The sequence below is a fragment of the Tachysurus vachellii genome, chromosome 2, assembly GCF_030014155.1.
Source record: "Tachysurus vachellii isolate PV-2020 chromosome 2, HZAU_Pvac_v1, whole genome shotgun sequence".
Taxonomy (NCBI): domain Eukaryota; kingdom Metazoa; phylum Chordata; class Actinopteri; order Siluriformes; family Bagridae; genus Tachysurus; species Tachysurus vachellii.
Window position 1 is genome coordinate 33,880,492 of NC_083461.1, and position 19,446 is coordinate 33,899,937.

Below are 19,446 nucleotides of genomic sequence, written 5' to 3' on the forward strand. Positions count from 1 at the left end.
AATGAAAAAGTGTCAAAGGTGTTTTTTTTTTTTTTTTTTTTTTAAATGCAAAAGATAAGGAAAGAAGTGCTAGTTGAAGTGTTTCCTGAATAAGTAGGTCTTCAACCACCGCTTGAAAATAGCCAGTGACTCAGCTGTCCGGACCTCTAGGGGAAGTTCATTCCACCATTTTGGTGCCAGTACAGAGAAGAGTCTTGTAGTATACTTACCTCTTACCCTGAGAGATGGTGGAACCAGTCGAGCAGTGCTGGTAGATCGGAGGGTGCGGGGTGCAGTGCGCAGAGTGATGAGGGCTTTGAGGTAAGAGGGAGCTGGTCCATTTTTGGCTTTGTAGGCCAGCATCAGTGTTTTGAATCTGATGCGTGCAGCTACCGGAAGCCAGTGGATGGATTGCAGCAGCGGGGTGGTATGCGAGAACTTTGGCAGGTTGAAAACAAGCCGGGCAGCTGCATTTTGGATCATTTGCAGAGGATGGATTGCGTTCATAGGTAGACCTGCCAGCAGTGTGTTGCAGTAATCCAGTATAGAAATGACCAGAGACTGAACAAGTACCTGAGCAGCATGTGTGGACAGAAATGGCCGAATCCTTCTAATGTTGTAGAGCAGAAACCGACATGAGCGAGTCACATTAGCAACATGAGAGGAAAAGGACAATTGATTGTCCATGGTTACCCCAAGGTTGCGAGCTGTGGCTGAAGGGGAGATCAGATCGTTGTGCAAGGATATAGCAAGATCATGACCTGGGGATGAATCACCTGGGATGAACAGCAGTTCAGTTTTGCTAGGATTGAGCTTTCATCCATCCTGATGAGCAGTCATCCATGATGAAATTTCTGCCAGACATGCTGAGATCCGGTCAGAAGCTGTGGCATCTGAGGGTGGGAAAGAGAAGATAAGTTGTGTATCATCAGCATAGCAGTGGTAAGAGAACCCATGTGAGGAAATAACTTCACCAAGAGAGTGAGTATACAGGGAGAAAAGAAGAGGACCAAGTACTGAGCTCTGTGGGACGCCAGTGGAGAGTCTGCGTGGAGCAGATGTCACTCCCCTCCATGTTACCTGATATGAGCGTCCTTCCAGGTAGGAAGCAAACCATTCCCAAGCTGATCGGCAAATCCCAAGACTCCTGAGGGTGGATAAGAGAGTCTCGTGGTTTACCGTATCAAACGCTGCTAAAAGGTCAAGGAGGATAAGGACGGATGACAGTTTGGCTGATCTAGCAGCATGTAGTTTCTCCGAGACATACAAAAGGGCTGTCTCTGTGGAATGAGCTGCTTTAAAGCCAGACTGGTTGGGGTCTTGGAGGTTGTTCTGTGAGAAATAGACAGACAGTTGATTATAGACAATGCGTTCAAGAATTTTTGAAAGAAATGAGAGAAGTGATATCGGTCTGTAGTTACTGATGTCTGATGGATCCAGAGCGGGTTTAGTGAAGGAGTTATATGTAGACCTATTTTACACAATACAAGAGAGGGCCAGTTGTCTGTGAGCTCCATATGGAAACTCTGTGTATGACATGAGTATTGATAGACTGACAATTAGTCTCCATGTATGTCAAGGCCAAGTGTGGGCTGCAAGTGGGGCCCATTTTTATTTTGTCCCTTTATGTGGGCTAACCATGTAGTACAGACGGGGCCGTAATGGGCCAGAAACATAATAAAACTGATAATAAAAAGGGGTCAGATTCAGGCTTTGGTGCTGAATCATGTGATGGAGTTTAGCATAGTAAATTAAAAAAGCTCTAAATCATGCAAAGGGTCAGGAAGGGCACACTTTGTGCCATCTGGTAAAACACAAACTAATAATATCAATAAATAAAATGTAATAAAACTTCTCTGAAATGATCATTAACCATAAGGCTGAATTGTAATACTGAAAATATTGATTTTAAAATAATGATTTACAAGGTTCTCGATGTTCCAGCATTGTGTGGTATCAGGAGTAATCTCTTAAACTCTCACATTTGCTTTGATGAACAAGTGATTCTTCTTCCAGCTTACAAGGAACTTAGATTCAGAGGAAGACACGACAATGCGAGGCTTTATACTGTATGTAAAAATGAGCAGTTTGTTCTGTGTATTTAAGATAAAGCAGGAAGGCAGTTTAATCGATGAGCTAAAAGGACATTGTGTTCTGCTTTATTTTAAATGCAATGTCATTTTATCAGTTGGATTTTTAATATACTAGAACATCAAAAATAGGTTAATCATGTATACGGCTTACTTACTTCATGTCCTAGTTGTAGGTGAAGTTGGTTTATATCAACATCTTCTCCTTTTCCTCTGAAGCTTCCACTTGCAGGATACTTCAGAGCTCCTGGTTTTGTTTATACTGTAGATGCTTTTCATTCATTTTTATTGCCTACTACTGTTAGACAGATAAATTATTGCTGTTTTTGTTATTATTATTATTATTATTATTATTATTATTATTATTATTATAACACTTGCCAGTTATCTGATTTGATATTCGTATTACTATACTATAAGATAAAATAAAAATAGATAAACACAAGCACATGCCATGCCAAATCCCAGTAACTGAATGTAACATCACCAAGAAGTGCCACAGATAATGATAACAGACTTCAGTCAATAGCTACAGCTTCTGGGCTTTTTCAAGCATGACTTGTTTTACTATGCAAGATTTATGCAATGCTTATAATCTCGAATATGAAAAGCTACTACACTGTGACACTTTTAACCTAGACAACAACATTGTGATCACAAATTATGTACACACTCATTATAGATGAGTATTAAGTATTATAAAACAGTGGAATACCGCCTCACACCTCCAGGGTCGGGGTTCGATTCCCGCCTCCACCTTGTGTGTGTGGAGTTTGCATGTTCTCCCCGTGCCTCGGGGGTTTCCTCCGGGTACTCCGGTTTCCTCCCCCCGGTCCAAAGACATGCATGGTAGGTTGATTGGCATCAATGGAAAAATTGTCCCTAGTGTGTGATTGCGTGAGTGAATGAGAGTGTGTGTGTGCCCTGCGATGGGTTGGCACTCCATCCAGGGTGTATCCTGCCTTGATGCCCAATGACGCCTGAGGCACAGGCTCCCCGTGACCCAAGGTAGTTTGGATAAGCGGTAGAAGATGAATGAATGAATGGAATATACCTGTAACAGTGTCGAACCTCAGAAGAAAGTATATTTTTCTAAATGTGGCAAAGAACACACAATACAATATCACAATATCACAATACAATAACACAATACCTCTGGCTCACATCAAAAGTCTTGGAGAAATGTTCAACCTTTCTTGTCTGGCTTTGTCCAAAAGCTTTTAAAGTTGCCTCATTTCAGTCATATATACTGTAGCCGGTGCAGTACCCTGTGTAATGAAACAACATTCCTCCAAGACTGTGGTGCTACATAAAATGCAACATTACATAAAACAACACTTAACTAAGGACTAAGTAAAAATAAGTTTCACATAAAGTGCATGTGTGCAAAGAGGAGGAGAGTACAGGAGATTACAATACACTAAAGGGTTGTACAATACACTACAGGAGATTACAATACACTAAAGGGTTGTACAATACACTACAGAAGAGTACAATACACTACAGAAGAGTACAATACACTACAGGAGATTACAATACACTACAGAAGTGTACAATACACTACAGAAGTGTACAATACACTACAGAAGTGTACAATACACCACAGAAGAGTACAATACACTACAGAAGTGTACAATACACTACAGAAGTGTACAATACACTACAGAAGTGTACAATACACTACAGAAGTGTACAATACACTACAGAAGTGTACAATACACTACAGAAGTGTACAATACACCACAGAAGAGTACAATACACTACAGAAGAGTACAATACACTACAGAAGAGTACAATACACTACAGGAGAGTACAATACACTACAGGAGATTACAATACACTACAGGATTGTACAATACACTACAGGAGATTACAATACTCTGATGATCTTCATAGATGTCATTCATCATGTTAGCTGATTATATGTAATAATGGCTTTTATGTAGTGATAAACTATACTATAGAATATATATATATATATTACTAATACTATTACTACTAATAATAATATATTCTTGAATTAATTTTTTAAATAAATTATATTTAAATAAGATTACTTGGTGAATGGTAGAAACAGCCTTTTCATAAACATGGAGAATTTCCAATGTTCCACAGTTCTTTATATATTATCAGTGGTGTCTAACATATTATTTTATTTTTATTTTCATTTCAGTGGAATTATTGTAATATATTCAACTTTATGGTTATGAAAATGTCTTAACAAGGTTAGCAGTAAATACCTATAATACATACAGAGTAATGGATAGCAGTAAATACATACATAACAAACCGTTTGAGACTTTTATAGAACTTCAATCCTTGAGTCTGATTTACTCATCAAACCTCCGTTATTTTATTAGGTTCTGAAGGAACTGAAGGAAGTGAAAGAGAAAATGTCAGTTAAACTAAAGTAATATTATGGTAAGCTGAAACCATCATCATCATCATCATCATCATTTTCAATTCAGTTCAATTCTATTTGTATAGCACTTATAACAATGGACATAGTTTACATATACATACAGTTGTGTTCAAAATGATTCAACCCCCACTGAAATTGATTGTTTTGGTCGGTTTGACATTGATTATGATCATTCAGTCATCCTGCTTACAATTAAATCAAAGAGGCACATGTAGGTCAGACAAATATAACATAACATTTATAATGAAATAACCACAAATGTCTTTTCTGAGCTCACATCATTATCAGTTTTATTCCCCCCAAGTGACATTCAATCTTAGTACTTAGTACAAAATCCTTTAACAGTTATAACAGTTTATAAACGTGAAGCATAGCTTGACACAAGTGTCTTGCAGCGATCTACGGGTATTTTCGCCCATTCATCATGGGCAAAAGCCTCCAGTTCAGTCACATTCTTAGGCTTGCGCACTGCAACTGCTTTCTTTAAGTCCCACCAGAGGTTCTCAATCGGATTTAAGTCTGGTGACTGCGATGGCCACTTCAAAATGTTCCAGCCTTTAATCTGCAACCATGCTCTAGTGGACTTGGAGGTATGCTTGGGATCATTGTCCTGTTGAAAGGTCCAACGTCTTCCAAGCCTCAGGTTTGTGACGGACTGCATCACATTGTCATCCAATATCTTCTGGTACTGAAGAGAATTCATGGTACCTTGCACACGCTGAAGCTTCCCAGTACCTGCAGAAGCAAAACAGCCCCAAAGCATGATTGACCCCCCGCCATGCTTCACAGTAGGCAAGGTGTTCTTTTCTTCATAGGCCTTGTTCTTCCTCCTCCAAACATAGCGTTGATCCATGGGCCCAAACAGTTCTAATTTTGTTTCATCAGTCCACAGAACACTATCCCAAAACTTCTGTGGTTTGTCCACATGACTTTTGGCATACTGCAGTCGACTCTTCTTATTCTTTGGGGACAGCAAGGGGGTGCGCCTGGGAGTTCTGGCATGGAGGCCTTCATTACGCAGGGTGCGCCGTATTGTCTGAGCAGAAACTTCAGTACCCACATCTGACAAATCTTTTCTCAGTTCCTCAGCAGTCACACGGGGACTTTTCTCCACTCTACGCTTCAGGTAGCGCACAGCAGTCGAAGTCAGCATCTTCTTTCTGCCACGACCAGGTAGCGTTTCAACAGTGCCCTTTGCCTTGAATTTGCGAATGATGCTTCCTATGGTGTCTCTTGGTATGTTTAACATCTTTGCAATCTTCTTATAGCCATTGCCCTTCCTGTGAAGAGTAATCACCTGTTCTCTTGTCTTCCTGGACCATTCTCTTGACCTCACCATGTTTGTAACCACACCAGTAAATGTCTAGAAGGAGCTGAGTATCACAGTCATTTTAAAGCTGCCTAATTGGTGCTTATTAGGCTTTATTGCTGCTCCCTGATATCCACAGGTGTTTTCAATACCTGATTGAAAACACTTCATTGAACCTCTGTTCTTCAGAGTGGTAGTCTTTAAGGGGTTGAATAATTATGTCAATGAAGAATTCACAAAAGAAACATTTACTACTGTATTACAAAACTAATTGATGTCATTTTAGTTGCATATGGTTCTTTAAGAAGTCCTTGTAGGATTTCATTCTGAATACAATTACAAATGTACACTAAATTTACAGCATTGGGGGTTGAATAATTTTGAACACAACTGTAAGTTATACATTTTAAATCATATGAGCAAGAAACCTTGAGAGGAACCAGACTGTAAGGGAAACCACCCTCTTTTGGAGTGACACCAGAGAGTGTGATTATAAATCATTTCCTTTCAATAACTGTGTACTATAAACTCAAAAAGTGCAAATGTGCAACCAGAAAAATAAATTCAAATTTGTTAGAATTATTATTTCTATATTATTTTTAATATCTTATTACTAGAATTCTATCTTGTTGAAGTTATGAACTTTTCACTAGTAAAAGCAAACCTTTTTTTGCTAATCGCAGTTCATATCCATTGGTACGATAAACAATAATCCAAATTTTTAATAAATAAATTCTTTTTTTCCTAGGAATATTATTTTTTTGTTATTAATATAGTACTCTAACTATGTGCTAGCTCTGCCCACATATAGGGGAGGGGTTTAATTATAAGTTATAGTATAAAAGTAAACATGTGAAGGGATGAGAAAAAGACAGCTGGAGATAGCTTTAGAGAACTATACAAAAGGCAGAAACTAAACCATGAATGCTAACAACTAATAAGAAACATTTTAAACAGACAAAACGCTGTAAATAGCGCAAAACATACTCAACTGACCTCATATATGTTCTCAGGTAAGACATGAGTTTGCTGTTTTGTTTGTTGTATGTTGTTTGTTTGATTTTCAAATTATTTACATCAGTTAGGTTTCAATATTTCTATAGCAACCAAATCACTTTGGATAACTTTCTTTGGATCACGTTTTATCATAACAAGATAAATCAAACTAATCTGAATTTAAAGTGAATAAAAAATAATTTAATCATTTAATGTGTTTGACATAGAGCGCATTTGTAGCTTGCTTCATTTCTTTTTTTCTCCCACCAGTTTGTGAAGTATTTAGAAAGAGAGATGTCTATTTAATACTTCACTTATCTTTTTAAAATGACTGTGTAATGACACAGATTCAACAGAGCCTTATCAGCTGAGGAAAAATGTACTAATGAATCTCATGCTGCATATCCAAGTGAATTGGAGTGGGTGGATGTGATGGGTTAACCGGAAAAATGCTTTTCACGCAGGGATCTTTGCAGAGAGGAATGAAATATTAGAATCTGATCCTAATTCTAATGTTATTTCTCTCTTAAAAAGTACGCATTATTACATACATCCATGGGGCACCTTGTCACCAAACACAAGCAGATGGATCTAAGTGGCTTGCCTCAAGGTCACTTTTATTCTACTGAAGAGGTGCCAGGACAATACCCGAGTCAGGTTGAGGGTACTGTTGGAGAAATACAAGCTAGAAGAAATAACAGTGAAATTAGCATCAGCATGGAATGGGAAACCACCAGACAGGCATCAGAACATCAGAATTCAAGGCAGCACTGCCAACGAAAGTCCATTTACAGCACCGTGGACCGAGTGCCTCATGTCGAGTTTTACATCAACTCTGTAGGCCGGCAACAAAGTAGCAGGCCATCGTTGGAGCTTCTCCGCAAGGTTTCTGAAGTAAGTAACCTTTTCGTCACTTCACTGATTTGATCTTTTTTGATTGAACACTTAAACCCCCAAGATCCATTGATAGATCCAGACTTACATTTCTTATGCTACACTACACTCTAGTAAGTGATTAAATCCAGAAGCATAAAGTCTTCCCTGGTTTGTCTCTCTGGAGAACCTGTAACTGTTCCATCTGGAGAACCTGTGACTGTTCCATTGGATTATTTCAGTTAAATTCAATGAAATTTTATTTGATAGCATTTTTAACAATAGACATTGTCTCAATTCAGCTTTACAGAAATATAAAATTCACAATAAAAATCACAAAGTTACAGTGTTTCCCTCTCTTATGGTTCGAAGTAGAAAGATCCCCTAATTATTAAAAAGCATTTAGCAGTTCTATTCACTTATCTATGGGTTCCACTGAAGTTACTGACTATTGTTTTAAGATTAATAATTCAATCATAAAACAACAAAATGATAAGAATGATAACAATGATATTGACAAACTATACAATATCCAATTATTATATTATTCTCCACCATTTTATCTTAATCAACCTCCAACATATCAACTATGAGTTAATATATTATCAACAGTTAACCAACAGTTGCCTAGTTGCAAAAATAAAATAAAAAATCTATATTAAAATGGATGTGGTGTGGATGTGTGTGTTACAGGATTGTGAATCAGGTAGTCATAGAGGGGACCTAAGAACAGAAAACCAAGCAGTGATCCACGAGCAGGATGAGAAGCAGCAGAAGAACAGTAAAGGGAAGAGCACCCAACCAGTCCGCTTTGGCTGGGTCACAGGTGTCATGGTGAGGGTGATGTACACATAACAGCATTACTGTGGCTGAGGAAAGGTTCCTTTTTTATTGATTTTTTTATTTAGGTTCGATGTATGCTGAATATCTGGGGTGTAATTCTCTTCCTGAGAGTGCCTTGGATTACAGCTCAAGCAGGAATCCGTAAGACAACATAAACTGTTTTCCTGTAGATGAGACAGTCTTTATGGAAGATTTCTTATTAATTGCAGTACTCCTTAAAAAGACTCATATACCAACCATTCCCCTTGCAGTTACTACGTGGGTTATCATTTTCATGTCTGTACTGGTAACCTCAGTCACTTCATTATCAGTGTCGGCTATTTCCACCAATGGCAGAGTCTCCTCTGGTGAGTTTTAAAGCCCAAAAAAAAAAAAGATTTATAACAAAATCCAATTGTTCCAGGATTCAAATACATTTAATTATATCCTGGACATTTTAGGTGGTGCCTACTTTATGATTTCACGGACCTTGGGCCCTGAACTGGGAGGTCCCATTGGTGTGGTATTCTCTTTTGCCAATGCTCTCGGCTGTGCACTCAACACTGTGGGATTTGCAGAGACTGTCCGAGATCTTCTTATCGTAAGATTTTTTATTTAAATGATATCAAAGATACATCACAAGATGTCGTTAATTTTATACAGTGTTACCTCATTGTAGTCCAAACACAAAGAAACAAAGTTAATTGGTAATAAATACAAAAGTTTTATTGTGACATTTGACTTCTGATTTTTTTGTAACACAGAAATATAATGCTCTCGTTGTGGATGAAATCAATGATGTGCGTATAATAGGTGCAATCACAGTCACTTGTCTTTTGCTCATCTCCTTGGCTGGAATGGAATGGGAGTCAAAGGTGAAAGTTTCTCTTCATATCTTTATTTTTAACTTCATCTTATATCTATTTGCTTTGACTTTCTGCTTTATGTTGCCATTATCTCTCAAACATTTTCAGACTCAGATTTTATTCTTCCTTGTGTTGATTGCGACCTTCACTAACTATTTTGTGGGCACTGTAATACCAGCCACTCCAGAGAAGCAGTCAGTGGGCTTCTTCAACTACAGATGTGGGTACCAATGATTAATACAACTTGTTTCTAATTCCAAAACAGACAGGGCTTTTCATGTTGCTCAAGAGATTTGCTTGTTTCTTGTTCTGAGATATGCTCCTTTTCAGATGAGATCTTTGTGGACAACTTATTTCCCAAATGGAAAGGGTCACAGGGAGATTTCTTCCAGATGTTTGCTATATTTTTTCCTTCTGCAATTGGTATTTTGGCAGGTGCCAATATCTCTGGAGATTTGAAGGTAACAACATGCTGACATTTTAAACCACCCTTTAAAGCAATGTTTAGAACTGTTACTCAGTTACTTACTGTTTTTTTTCAGGATCCTGAAACCGCTATCCCCAAAGGAACACTAATGGCCATCTTTTGGACAACCATAAGCTATTTAGCAATTACTGTAACTGTAGGTGAGTGTAATGAAGAGTGTAACGCTTGTCCATATTGCATAATGTCCATATTGCAGCTTTGGCATGTTTTTCTTTCACTCAACCTCTCTTGGCTCCCATTCTCTCAGGGGCATGTGTTTTACGAGATGCTTCTGGAAACCTGAATGACAGTTTACCGGTGAACATCTCAGAGCCATGTGAGGGTTTAGGATGCAAGCTAGGTTGGAATTTTACTATGTGTTTGCAAAGCCAGTCCTGCTCCTTTGGCCTGGCCAACAACTTTCAGGTATTGCTTCTCTGAATTGGTATTTGCTAATCAATCACTCTGTCTTCCATCACCATATGTGATTATTCAATTACATCTACTTAAATATTTCTGCCTATATTTTGAGTTTTAGTAAAGAGTAATTGCCATTGGCATCAACTAAAAATCAAACCTATTCTTCACAAATCTTATCTAAGGTAGAAATGTGAATATATTCAGTAACCACTTGGTCTATGTGAACCTTTTTTCTAGCTATTATTGAATAAAGATTGAAATTTTAGTTTGTTTTTTCTTTGCACATCTACATGTGCAATACCTTAATATTATTTAAACTTAACTTTTATTGTTGTATTTAAATTTATAATACTCTGTTCACATGTGCAATATTTTAATTGTAATTTCTCAGCTGCTAGCTACTTCAACTAAATGTTTCTATCTATCTATCTATCTATCTATCTATCTATCTATCTATCTATCTATTCATTTATTTATTTATTTTTTATTTAAGGTGCTTGATATGGTGTCAGGTTTTGGCCCTCTCATCACTGCTGGCATTTTTGCAGCCAGCTTATCATCAGCTCTTGCCTTCCTGGTCTCTGCTCCTAAAGTCTTCCAAGTAAGATGGAATACCAGGCACTTATGAGCACCAAAAAAATATATCAGTTTAAAAATTATTGTACCTACTCATCAGTTTTATTCTTAGTGTCTCTGCAGGGACAACATATACCCATACATAGGCTTCTTTGCAAAGGGCTATGGGAAAAATAATGAGCCACTGCGTGCGTACATTCTGACCTACTTCATTGCTTTGGCTTTCATTCTCATTGGTAAGTTTAAGTGGTGGTGTAGCCTGTGCTTCTGATGTACAATATATTAAAATGTGTTTATATGTGTTTTCCAAATTGCTACTGGTTAAAAAATTTTTTTTAAACATTATCTGGACTGAATTTACCAAGATTTATTGTTAACAGCTGAAAGAAGTTATGTACGGCGCAGTTAATCCGTTCCTTCTGTTTTCTATATCCATGTGTACTACCATGTCTTTCAGCCGAGTTAAACGTCATCGCTCCTCTTATCTCTAATTTCTTCCTGTGCTCCTACGCTCTTATCAACTTCAGCTGTTTCCATGCCTCAATCACCAACTCACCAGGTGAGAATCTACCTCAGACTGCTTTTGTCAAAATGTTATGACTGATTATATGCAGTGTATACTAAACATGACTGGAATAATGTTTGGTTTTTAAAACAAAAAAAACAAAAAAACTTTTTATTATGTAAAAAATAAAACATGACATAGTTTGCTGTTATAAATTACCACAGGAAAATTACTCTATGGCAAAACACATAATAGTTCCCTCACAAGCTTCTGCGTTTCTGCCTCTTAAAATTCATAAGATGCCGCTCGTATTACTGAGGAACTGGAAAGTTCTTTGCCCTGAAATGCCTCCCATGGAGGAAAATGTATTGACCATTACAAAGCACTGAGACTGAAACTGTCTCTTTAAAGAAAACTCTAAAACGTATTGAAACAGAAAGCACAATTTCTATTGTTTTTTTTTCCCATACACTGAAGACACAGGTTTCAAAGATTTCATTTCCTTGTATTGTTAAACAACTTAAAACATGGCACCTTTGGTGACAGACCACTCAAATCTTACCTGAGAAAATGTATAGAAACATACAGTTTGGAATAAATTAAAATAAATAACACTTAATATTTGGTTGCATAATTTAGCTTGAATAACTGCATTAAAAAAGCAACCACCTGTGATGCTTTTCTAGGCTTTTACTACAGTCTCTTTCAGGTGTTTGTTGTTCTGCCTTTAGTCTTCTTTTCAGGATGTGAAATGCTGCTTAATAAGGTTAAGGTCTGGTGATTGACATGGCCAGTCTAAAACCTTCAACTTTTTCCCCCTGATGAAGTCCTTTGTTGTGTTGGAAGTGTGTTTTGGGAAATTGTCTTGTCGCATGATGAAATATCTCCAAATTATAATGGATTAATTTCTCTTTAAATTAGAAGACTGAATGTTTCTGAATTCATTCTGCTGCATCCACCAGGAGCTACATCATCAATAATAATTAATAAGCCTATTCCAGAAGCAGCCATATTAAATATTCTACTCATGTTATGTACTTTGAGGCTTTCAAATTGGTAGAATTGTTGGTTTTGAGTAGACAGTTGAGTGTAGATGTATTTCTTTGTGTTTTGTTATGCAATGTCTCACTACAAAACTATTGATATTCTCACTCACAGGGTGGAGGCCATCTTTTAAATATTACAGTCTCTGGACAGCTCTGTTTGGAGCAGTTATCTCTGTGGTGCTGATGTTCCTGCTTACCTGGTGGGCTGCTCTTATCACCTTCGGCATCATCTTCTTTTTATTAGGTTATGTTATGTACAAGAAACCAAGTGAGCAACTTATGACAGTCCTAATAAGGTCTAAATCAATGCAATATTCTTAATAACTTAAAAACACATTAAAGAGATAGACATGTAATAGTCACATATTTCTTCTAGAGGTTAACTGGGGCTCGTCTGTCCAGGCTGGTGCCTACAACATGGCTCTGTCCTACTCAGCCTCTCTTGCTACTGTTGAAGATCACGTCAAGAATTTCAGGTGAAACTGAAAAATAGTTCAGTCATGAAAGTGTGTGGAGATCCATTCTCTTGTATATGTATATATAATGTTATTTACCTTTCGTTTCCCCTTTAGACCTCAGTGTTTGGTTTTGACTGGTCCTCCAAACTTGCGTCCGGCTCTTGTTGACTTTGTGGGTTCTTTCACAAAAAATGTCAGTTTGATGATCTGTGGAAACATTCTCATGGTGAGAATGAGGACTGTCCTCTGGTTTTAAGATTGCATGAATCACAGCCGTCTGTAGACAGACTATTACAGCAACACTAGCCAAATACATGTACATGGGAGCTCATGGTATGAGATAGAGGGTACATAGGGTATATAGAAATAAGTGTAAATATTATTTGTCCTCAGGATGAAAACAAGTCTGTCACATCCCAAGCCAATACAGACAGATTAGTAAAATGGCTGAACAGTAGGAAAGTCCGTGCCTTCTACATTCCCTTTAAGGGAAACAGTTTGAGAGAAGGAACTCAGCATCTCATGCAGGTAAACCAACTTCACTAACTGATTTTTTTACATCTCACTGCTATAATTTTTTAATTCTAAAAAAACTATTTCAGGCTTCTGGTTTGGGAAAACTTAAACCAAATACACTAATCATGGGGTTCAAGACTAACTGGAAGGAGTGCAGTCCCTATAACTTAGAGGATTATGTTAACACCATATAGTAAGTGAAATCAGTATTTTTTCTAATCAGTATTTTTTCCTTGATAATTAAGTAAAAGTTTTTTTTAACCTTACTGCCTTTTAATTTTACTTCCCAGTGATACATTTGATTCTAACTATGGAGTGTGTATTCTCAGAATGATGGGTGGACTTGACATTGCAGAAGAGATGGAGTCTGCAGGTAACTGTATGTAGAATTTTGTCTTTGTTTCCTGTCTGTACAAGCTTTGTGAATAATGACTGTTCTGTTTATTTGATAGCAAATTATGCTTTTGAGGCAGATGAGACCATGGATTCAGAACAGAGTCAGAAATCGGAAATAGAATCAGGTAAAGAAACAGACTCAAAACAAGAACATTGAACTAAGCTTTATATGTTTACAATTAAATATGTTTGCTCTTTTAATTTCAATTCAACTTTATTTGTACAGTGGATAGACATTGGACAATGTCTCAAAGCGTCTTTATAGAAATATAAAAATTTAGAATAAAATTACAAAGTTTAAAATGAAATTTGTACTTCTCCCTAATGAGTGAGCCTGAGGCAACGGTGGTGAGGAAAAACTCCCTGAGATGACATAAGGAAGACACGTGATCTGACTATTTCGCTACATAAAACTACTTTGGGATTGCAGGAAATGCTGACATTCTCCCATAAGTCTGTCATCAAATTTCTCTTTGCTTTGCCGCAGATGATGTAAAACCAAACCACATTATTGACAATGAGAGCAGAACAGTTTTCCAGAGCAAACAGGGACAGAAGACCATAGACGTGTACTGGATCTCTGATGACGGGGGTAAGATATCTGTCATAAATATAGGATATGATACTAAATGTAGCTACAGAGATAATGCTTCCTTGAAGAACTGTAAAATGTTATTTGGTATTTTCTAGCTTGTGTATTGACTGGTTTTATCCCTGACTTTTCACTCAGGTCTGACTCTGTTGGTGCCATATCTGTTAACTAGAAGGAAGCGCTGGAGGAGAAGTAAAGTTCGTGTTTTTGTCATAGGGGAGCTGCAGACCATGGAACATGAGCGCAAAGAGTATATTTTTGTTTAGTATAAATTGTTTGTTTACTGTCTTAGATGATAAGATGTTATATTTGGCATACCCAATAAATAATTTGTTCTTAGGATGATCGATTTACTACAAAGATTTCGTTTGGATGTCCATGATGTCATTGTAATGACAGACACTGAAAGGTTGCCTTCATCCAAAAAGTAGGTAGTTTACCAAAGGCTTCAAAATATTGTGTACTTTAGCAAAACATCAGTCTACTTGTAATCAATTATATACTGTATCTATATATAAAGGGTCAGAAATAATTAATAATCGTATTGCATTATTTCCGACAGCTTGAAGCGATTTGAGGACTCTGTTGCATTGTTCAGGATCAGAGAGGAGCAGCAAAGACAGGAGGCAGAGCAGCAACAGAAGACATCCTGTCCATGGAAAGTTTCAGATAAACAGATGGATGCATTCAGGCTCAAGGTGTGTCTGTGACAGATAAATGGCAAGCAGTGTTGCCAATTAGTGACTTTTCAAAGCCCTTTAGCGAATCTAGTGGTTTTTTGTGCAAACTGTCCTGCTCTCAATAAGGCTCCTGTTCAGCTGCAGGTCACAGAGTTGAGGCAGCAGGTTTCATTGATTCATTTCATTGACTGGGGGTGTAACATTGCATCAAAAATGGGACAATGTGCATCATGGGTATGTGTGATTCACATTGTCTGAATCAGAGTTTTGTTAACCAAAATTCAAGCCTGTGCAATCTATAGACTTAATATGTATAGAGAGCAAGCGTTGGGCCTGATACATCCAGATCACTATGACCAACATGCATTATTTGCTACTGTATATGGTTCACATTATAACTGCTAAAATGAGCTCTTCAGAAGGTGTAAAAGGACTCTTTGGAGCTCTACAGACAGTTAAAATGACACCTCAGACACTGCTACAGAGCTCATTATGTTTCTCTCAACCATCTTCCCCAGGTCAGATCAGCTTTTAAGAAGAATGTATTTATTTATTTATTCATAAAGCATGTTGAACATTTTGTTTACAATATGAAACCTTTTTTTCTAAAGCAAATTTTAATTATTATTTCATTTTGTGTTATTTGACCAATTACAGGTTGTCTTTTTATTAAAAAGACACTTGCATCAGTTTTAATAAAACAGAACAGGGACAGGTAGAAGGTCAGATAATTAGCACTAAAATGTGGTAAATTCAAAAACTAGCCACAGCAGCCTTTATTTGTCACATATGGATGTAAAATTATTTTCTTTGTATATCCCAGATTTGTTAGGAAGCAGAGGAGCAGAGGTTTAAGGGCTTTGCTCTAGGGCCCAACAGTGGCAGGATGACAATGCTGAAGCTTGAACCCTCAACCTTCTGATAATTAACCCAGAACCCTTAACTGTCAAGCCACCATCTGTCAAGCCACCATCTTGATAAAACTCAATTCTATTGCATGCATTAGCTGCGCTCTGCTCAAAGAGTTGGCAACACTGCAGACGTCTCGTGATTAATGACATTATCATCACCCCTTGCTAAATATTTGACAATATTAGTCCTTGTTGAATAATAGCTTTTTTATATATTTTTTTCTTTTAGTCAGAGAGAAAGGTGAGATTGAATGAGATCATTAGGAGGAATTCCAAACATGCTGCTCTGATCTTGGTGTGAGTACTTACCCCAGTCCATAAACCTTAATAAATTTAACATTTGCACACAGTGCATACAATCATACAGACAAATGTTTAGTTAATGTTCAAGTCAAACACCAGGATGAGGGGAAAAAATCTGTGACTTGGTTGTTGGTACCAGATGGGCTGGTTTGAGTATTTTTCCTAAACCAACAGTCTCCGGAGTTTACACAGGTTGTTTAAAAGAGACCTGTGTGAAGAGGGTCTGCAGGCTGAAACACCTTGTTGGTGAGCGAGCTAAGCGGAAAACGACTCATATAACCACTCTTTACAATGGTGGTGAGCAGAAAAGCATATCAGAATTTACAGTACATCAAACCTTGAGGTGGATGAACTACAACAGCAGTAGTCTACAATAGCTTTCAGTCCTTTCATCCAAGAACAAGGATCTGAGGCTAGCAGGCGTATAGACTCACCCAAACCTTACAGCTGGACAAATTATCCAGGGTCAGTGATAGCCTCAGATTCCTGTTCTTGGCTGACAGGATTAGAACCTGATGTACCTCACGGTCAATGTTTTTGTGTATGCTAAAAAAGCATTTCTGCTCACCACAATGGTAAAGGATGATTATTTGAGTTTATATATCTTCTCTGGCAGCTTGAACCAATTTGGTTGTTTTCTCTGAGTTATCTTATAAAATCCCAAGAGATCAATCGTTTCTGAAATATTTAAACCAACCCAAGTCAAGTGCATGAATTTGCGGGTGTACAGGTTTCACTAATAAAGTGGATGGTAAGTATATATTATATGGCTTTGACACATTCCAGTTTTAGCTTATAAACAAACAATGCAAGGTCAATTCATGTCTGAACTTATGCAAACAGCTTCAGGTGATAATCGATGCTGTAGTGTTCATTTCTTCATTGCTCTTTTTACATTGACCAGAAAACCAAAAAGGACCTGTTATCTCAATGCTTAATCTGTCTGTGTGTCTTAGTTCCTTACCTGTCCCTCAAAGCGATTGTCCCAGTTCTCTCTATATGGCTTGGCTGGATACACTGAGCTTTGGACTTCACTGCCCTGTCCTGTTTATACGAGGAAATCAGACGAACGTGCTCACATTCTACTGCCAGTGACACACTTACAAACAAGCAATAATAGTGGATTATACAGTTTAGACTTAACCAAATCTTCTATCTGAGCTTTTAGTAACCAAAGCCTACTTTCTTACAAACACTTTGAGTAAGTTTCCAAAGAAAGATTTCAGTCGCTGCAGGTTGAACTCATGCAAATATGGGTTAGGGTTAGGTCCAAACAGACAGCTATTTTGGGAAGGAGTTTAGACGGTGTATTTCCTCACTAATTCTCAGTTATTGTGTCTCTGTATTGTTATACAGCAAATGTTAGTTCCAGCTTATTTCCAATCAAATGCACAGTGAATATTTTACTTATACTAATTAACATAAAAAAAGAATCATCTTAATGTCAATTTATGATGGTCCTATAAAAAAATGTGCCTTTCCTAAAATTAACCTCATATGACAAAGCATTCTTATAGTAAGTAATGTTAATTTTTTTTTTTTTATTCAGTAAGTACAGCATACAAGAAGTACAAATTATTGGTTACTTAATTTTTCCAGAATATTCAAGTACAAAAATAATTTTTCACTGGCAACTTTTTGCAATAATTGATTAAGTAAAGACTTTTTTTTTTAGATGTGAATCTGTGGAAACTAATGATCTATTGAATGCAAAAACATTTGATTCAACTACTTGATTAAAATTAAAGCTTACATCATTCAGCTGTGTTCTTGAGGTCATTGTTATACATTTTATTTTGTTAAATAGACAAAAAAAGTTAGACACTTCATAAAATGAGATTGATTATATTACTGATTATATGATTACTAAAAATCAACATAAGATGATCCATTTTTGGTGTCACATTCATATTATTCTTCTTCTATTTTTGGCTTTTCCCGTTCGGGTCTCCACCTAACTCCATCCTCGGCATCCTCTACTCTCACACCAATTAACTTGTCACATATTTATATTCTTAAGGTTCTGTGAGGAAGCAGTTTATTCATTGAACACATTGAAATAACAGCAAGACAGCACAGTGGGGCAGCAGGTAGGGCTGTGGTCTATTTGATAAAAACTATGATCTGTGCATTTTATGCAGCTCATCAAACAATATTTCCTGAATTTCATAAAAAATGTCTTGAGGTTAGAACTTACATTCTAGACATTCTTTTATATGCAGCTGGCACAAAAAGGGTAGTACAGAGGGGGGGGAAAAAAGACTACATATTTTTGCAACACAGACTACTTCATTAATTCCTTCCCACACACACAAATACACCCAGGACCCCTTTATTACGAATACATATACTACTTTCCAAATCCAGTGAGCTAATCATATGGCAGCTACACAAAGCATAAAATTGTGTAGAGACAGTTCAAAAGCTTCAAAGATTCAGTCAGTATGCACTCTAAAATATAATAAGGAATTTTGACTGTGGCATGGTTGTTGGTGCCAGTTAGAGTAAAAACCCTTTGGATTTTGACACACAGCAGGCTTTAAAAAGGATTTTGTGTAAAACAAACAAACAAAATATTACATATTTATGTTGTTTGTGGATATATATCTATCTCCTGTGAGCAGCAGTTCTACTGAAGAAAAGGGTGGTCTGGAGATTGGGCACCTGGTTCAAGCAGACTAAAGTATCCACTCTTCTTTTAACAAATGTAAAGAGAAGCATCTCAGAAATCACCACATCTTTTTCCAGTCTTAACCTGTCCAGTTTTGTTGAGTCTGTGCTCATGATCGCCTCCAGGTCTTGTTCTTGGCTGACCAGAGTGGAAACTGATGTGGGGTTCTGCTGTTGTGGCTCATTATGTTAAGTGTTGAACATTATGTTGTGCTTAACACTGTTTTCCTCACAGATGTAGAGTGCTTGAGTAACTGTCAGCTCTGCGCTGTCTGGTCATTCTCCTCTGACCTCTCATATCCACAAGGGGTTTCCAGCTGCAGACCCTCACTGAAGACTCACAGGATGGTTGTTTTTTTGAACATTTCTGCATAAACTATAGAGACTATTGTATGCAAAGCTCCCAGGAGTTCAGCAGTTTCTGATTTGTCTCTGCATGATTTAAAACACTGGCTGAACTGGCAAAATTGTAGTAAATGAAAGACAGTGGGTATACATGAGTGTGTGTGTGTGCATGGGGGGGTGGAATTGTGTAAAATTGAACAAAGAA

The 19,446-nt window shown here is 37.3% G+C and overlaps 1 protein-coding gene and 1 long non-coding RNA gene across 2 annotated transcripts; one reads left to right on the forward strand and one right to left on the reverse strand.

The window, feature by feature from the left end:
- Window positions 1-6,681: 6,681 nt before the first annotated feature.
- slc12a10.1 (solute carrier family 12 member 10, tandem duplicate 1) lies at window positions 6,682-17,321 on the forward strand. Its single transcript, XM_060864394.1, has 27 exons — window positions 6,682-6,813; window positions 7,331-7,690; window positions 8,363-8,503; window positions 8,578-8,653; window positions 8,764-8,859; window positions 8,953-9,092; window positions 9,256-9,366; window positions 9,466-9,577; window positions 9,688-9,818; window positions 9,900-9,984; window positions 10,092-10,249; window positions 10,737-10,844; window positions 10,932-11,055; window positions 11,277-11,378; window positions 12,483-12,638; window positions 12,747-12,846; window positions 12,943-13,054; window positions 13,222-13,356; window positions 13,431-13,537; window positions 13,635-13,717; window positions 13,797-13,865; window positions 14,228-14,332; window positions 14,471-14,582; window positions 14,673-14,759; window positions 14,895-15,030; window positions 16,153-16,220; window positions 17,183-17,321. The coding sequence occupies exons 2-27, from the start codon at window positions 7,352-7,354 to the stop codon at window positions 17,319-17,321; spliced, it is 3,132 nt and encodes a 1,043-aa protein (XP_060720377.1). The 5' UTR covers window positions 6,682-6,813; window positions 7,331-7,351.
- On the reverse strand, window positions 12,419-17,319 carry LOC132841843 (uncharacterized). The gene is made up of 3 exons (XR_009647971.1): window positions 17,191-17,319; window positions 12,925-13,035; window positions 12,419-12,818 (listed from the first exon to the last, which is right to left on the reverse strand). It is a non-coding gene; the product is annotated as an uncharacterized LOC132841843 (long non-coding RNA).
- Window positions 17,322-19,446: the final 2,125 nt, after the last annotated feature.

What these genes read in the sequence shown, in the direction of transcription:
- slc12a10.1 (XM_060864394.1), top strand. Translation starts at nt 7,352, where the DNA reads ATGGGGCACCTTGTCACCAAACACAAGCAGATGGATCTAAGTGGCTTG. An exon ending in CTGGATCTCTGATGACGGGG is followed by an intron (nt 14,333 to 14,470) that starts GTAAGATATCTG and finishes CTTTTCACTCAG; the next exon opens with GTCTGACTCTGTTGGTGCCA. An exon ending in ATGGAACATGAGCGCAAAGA is followed by an intron (nt 14,583 to 14,672) that starts GTATATTTTTGT and finishes ATTTGTTCTTAG; the next exon opens with GATGATCGATTTACTACAAA.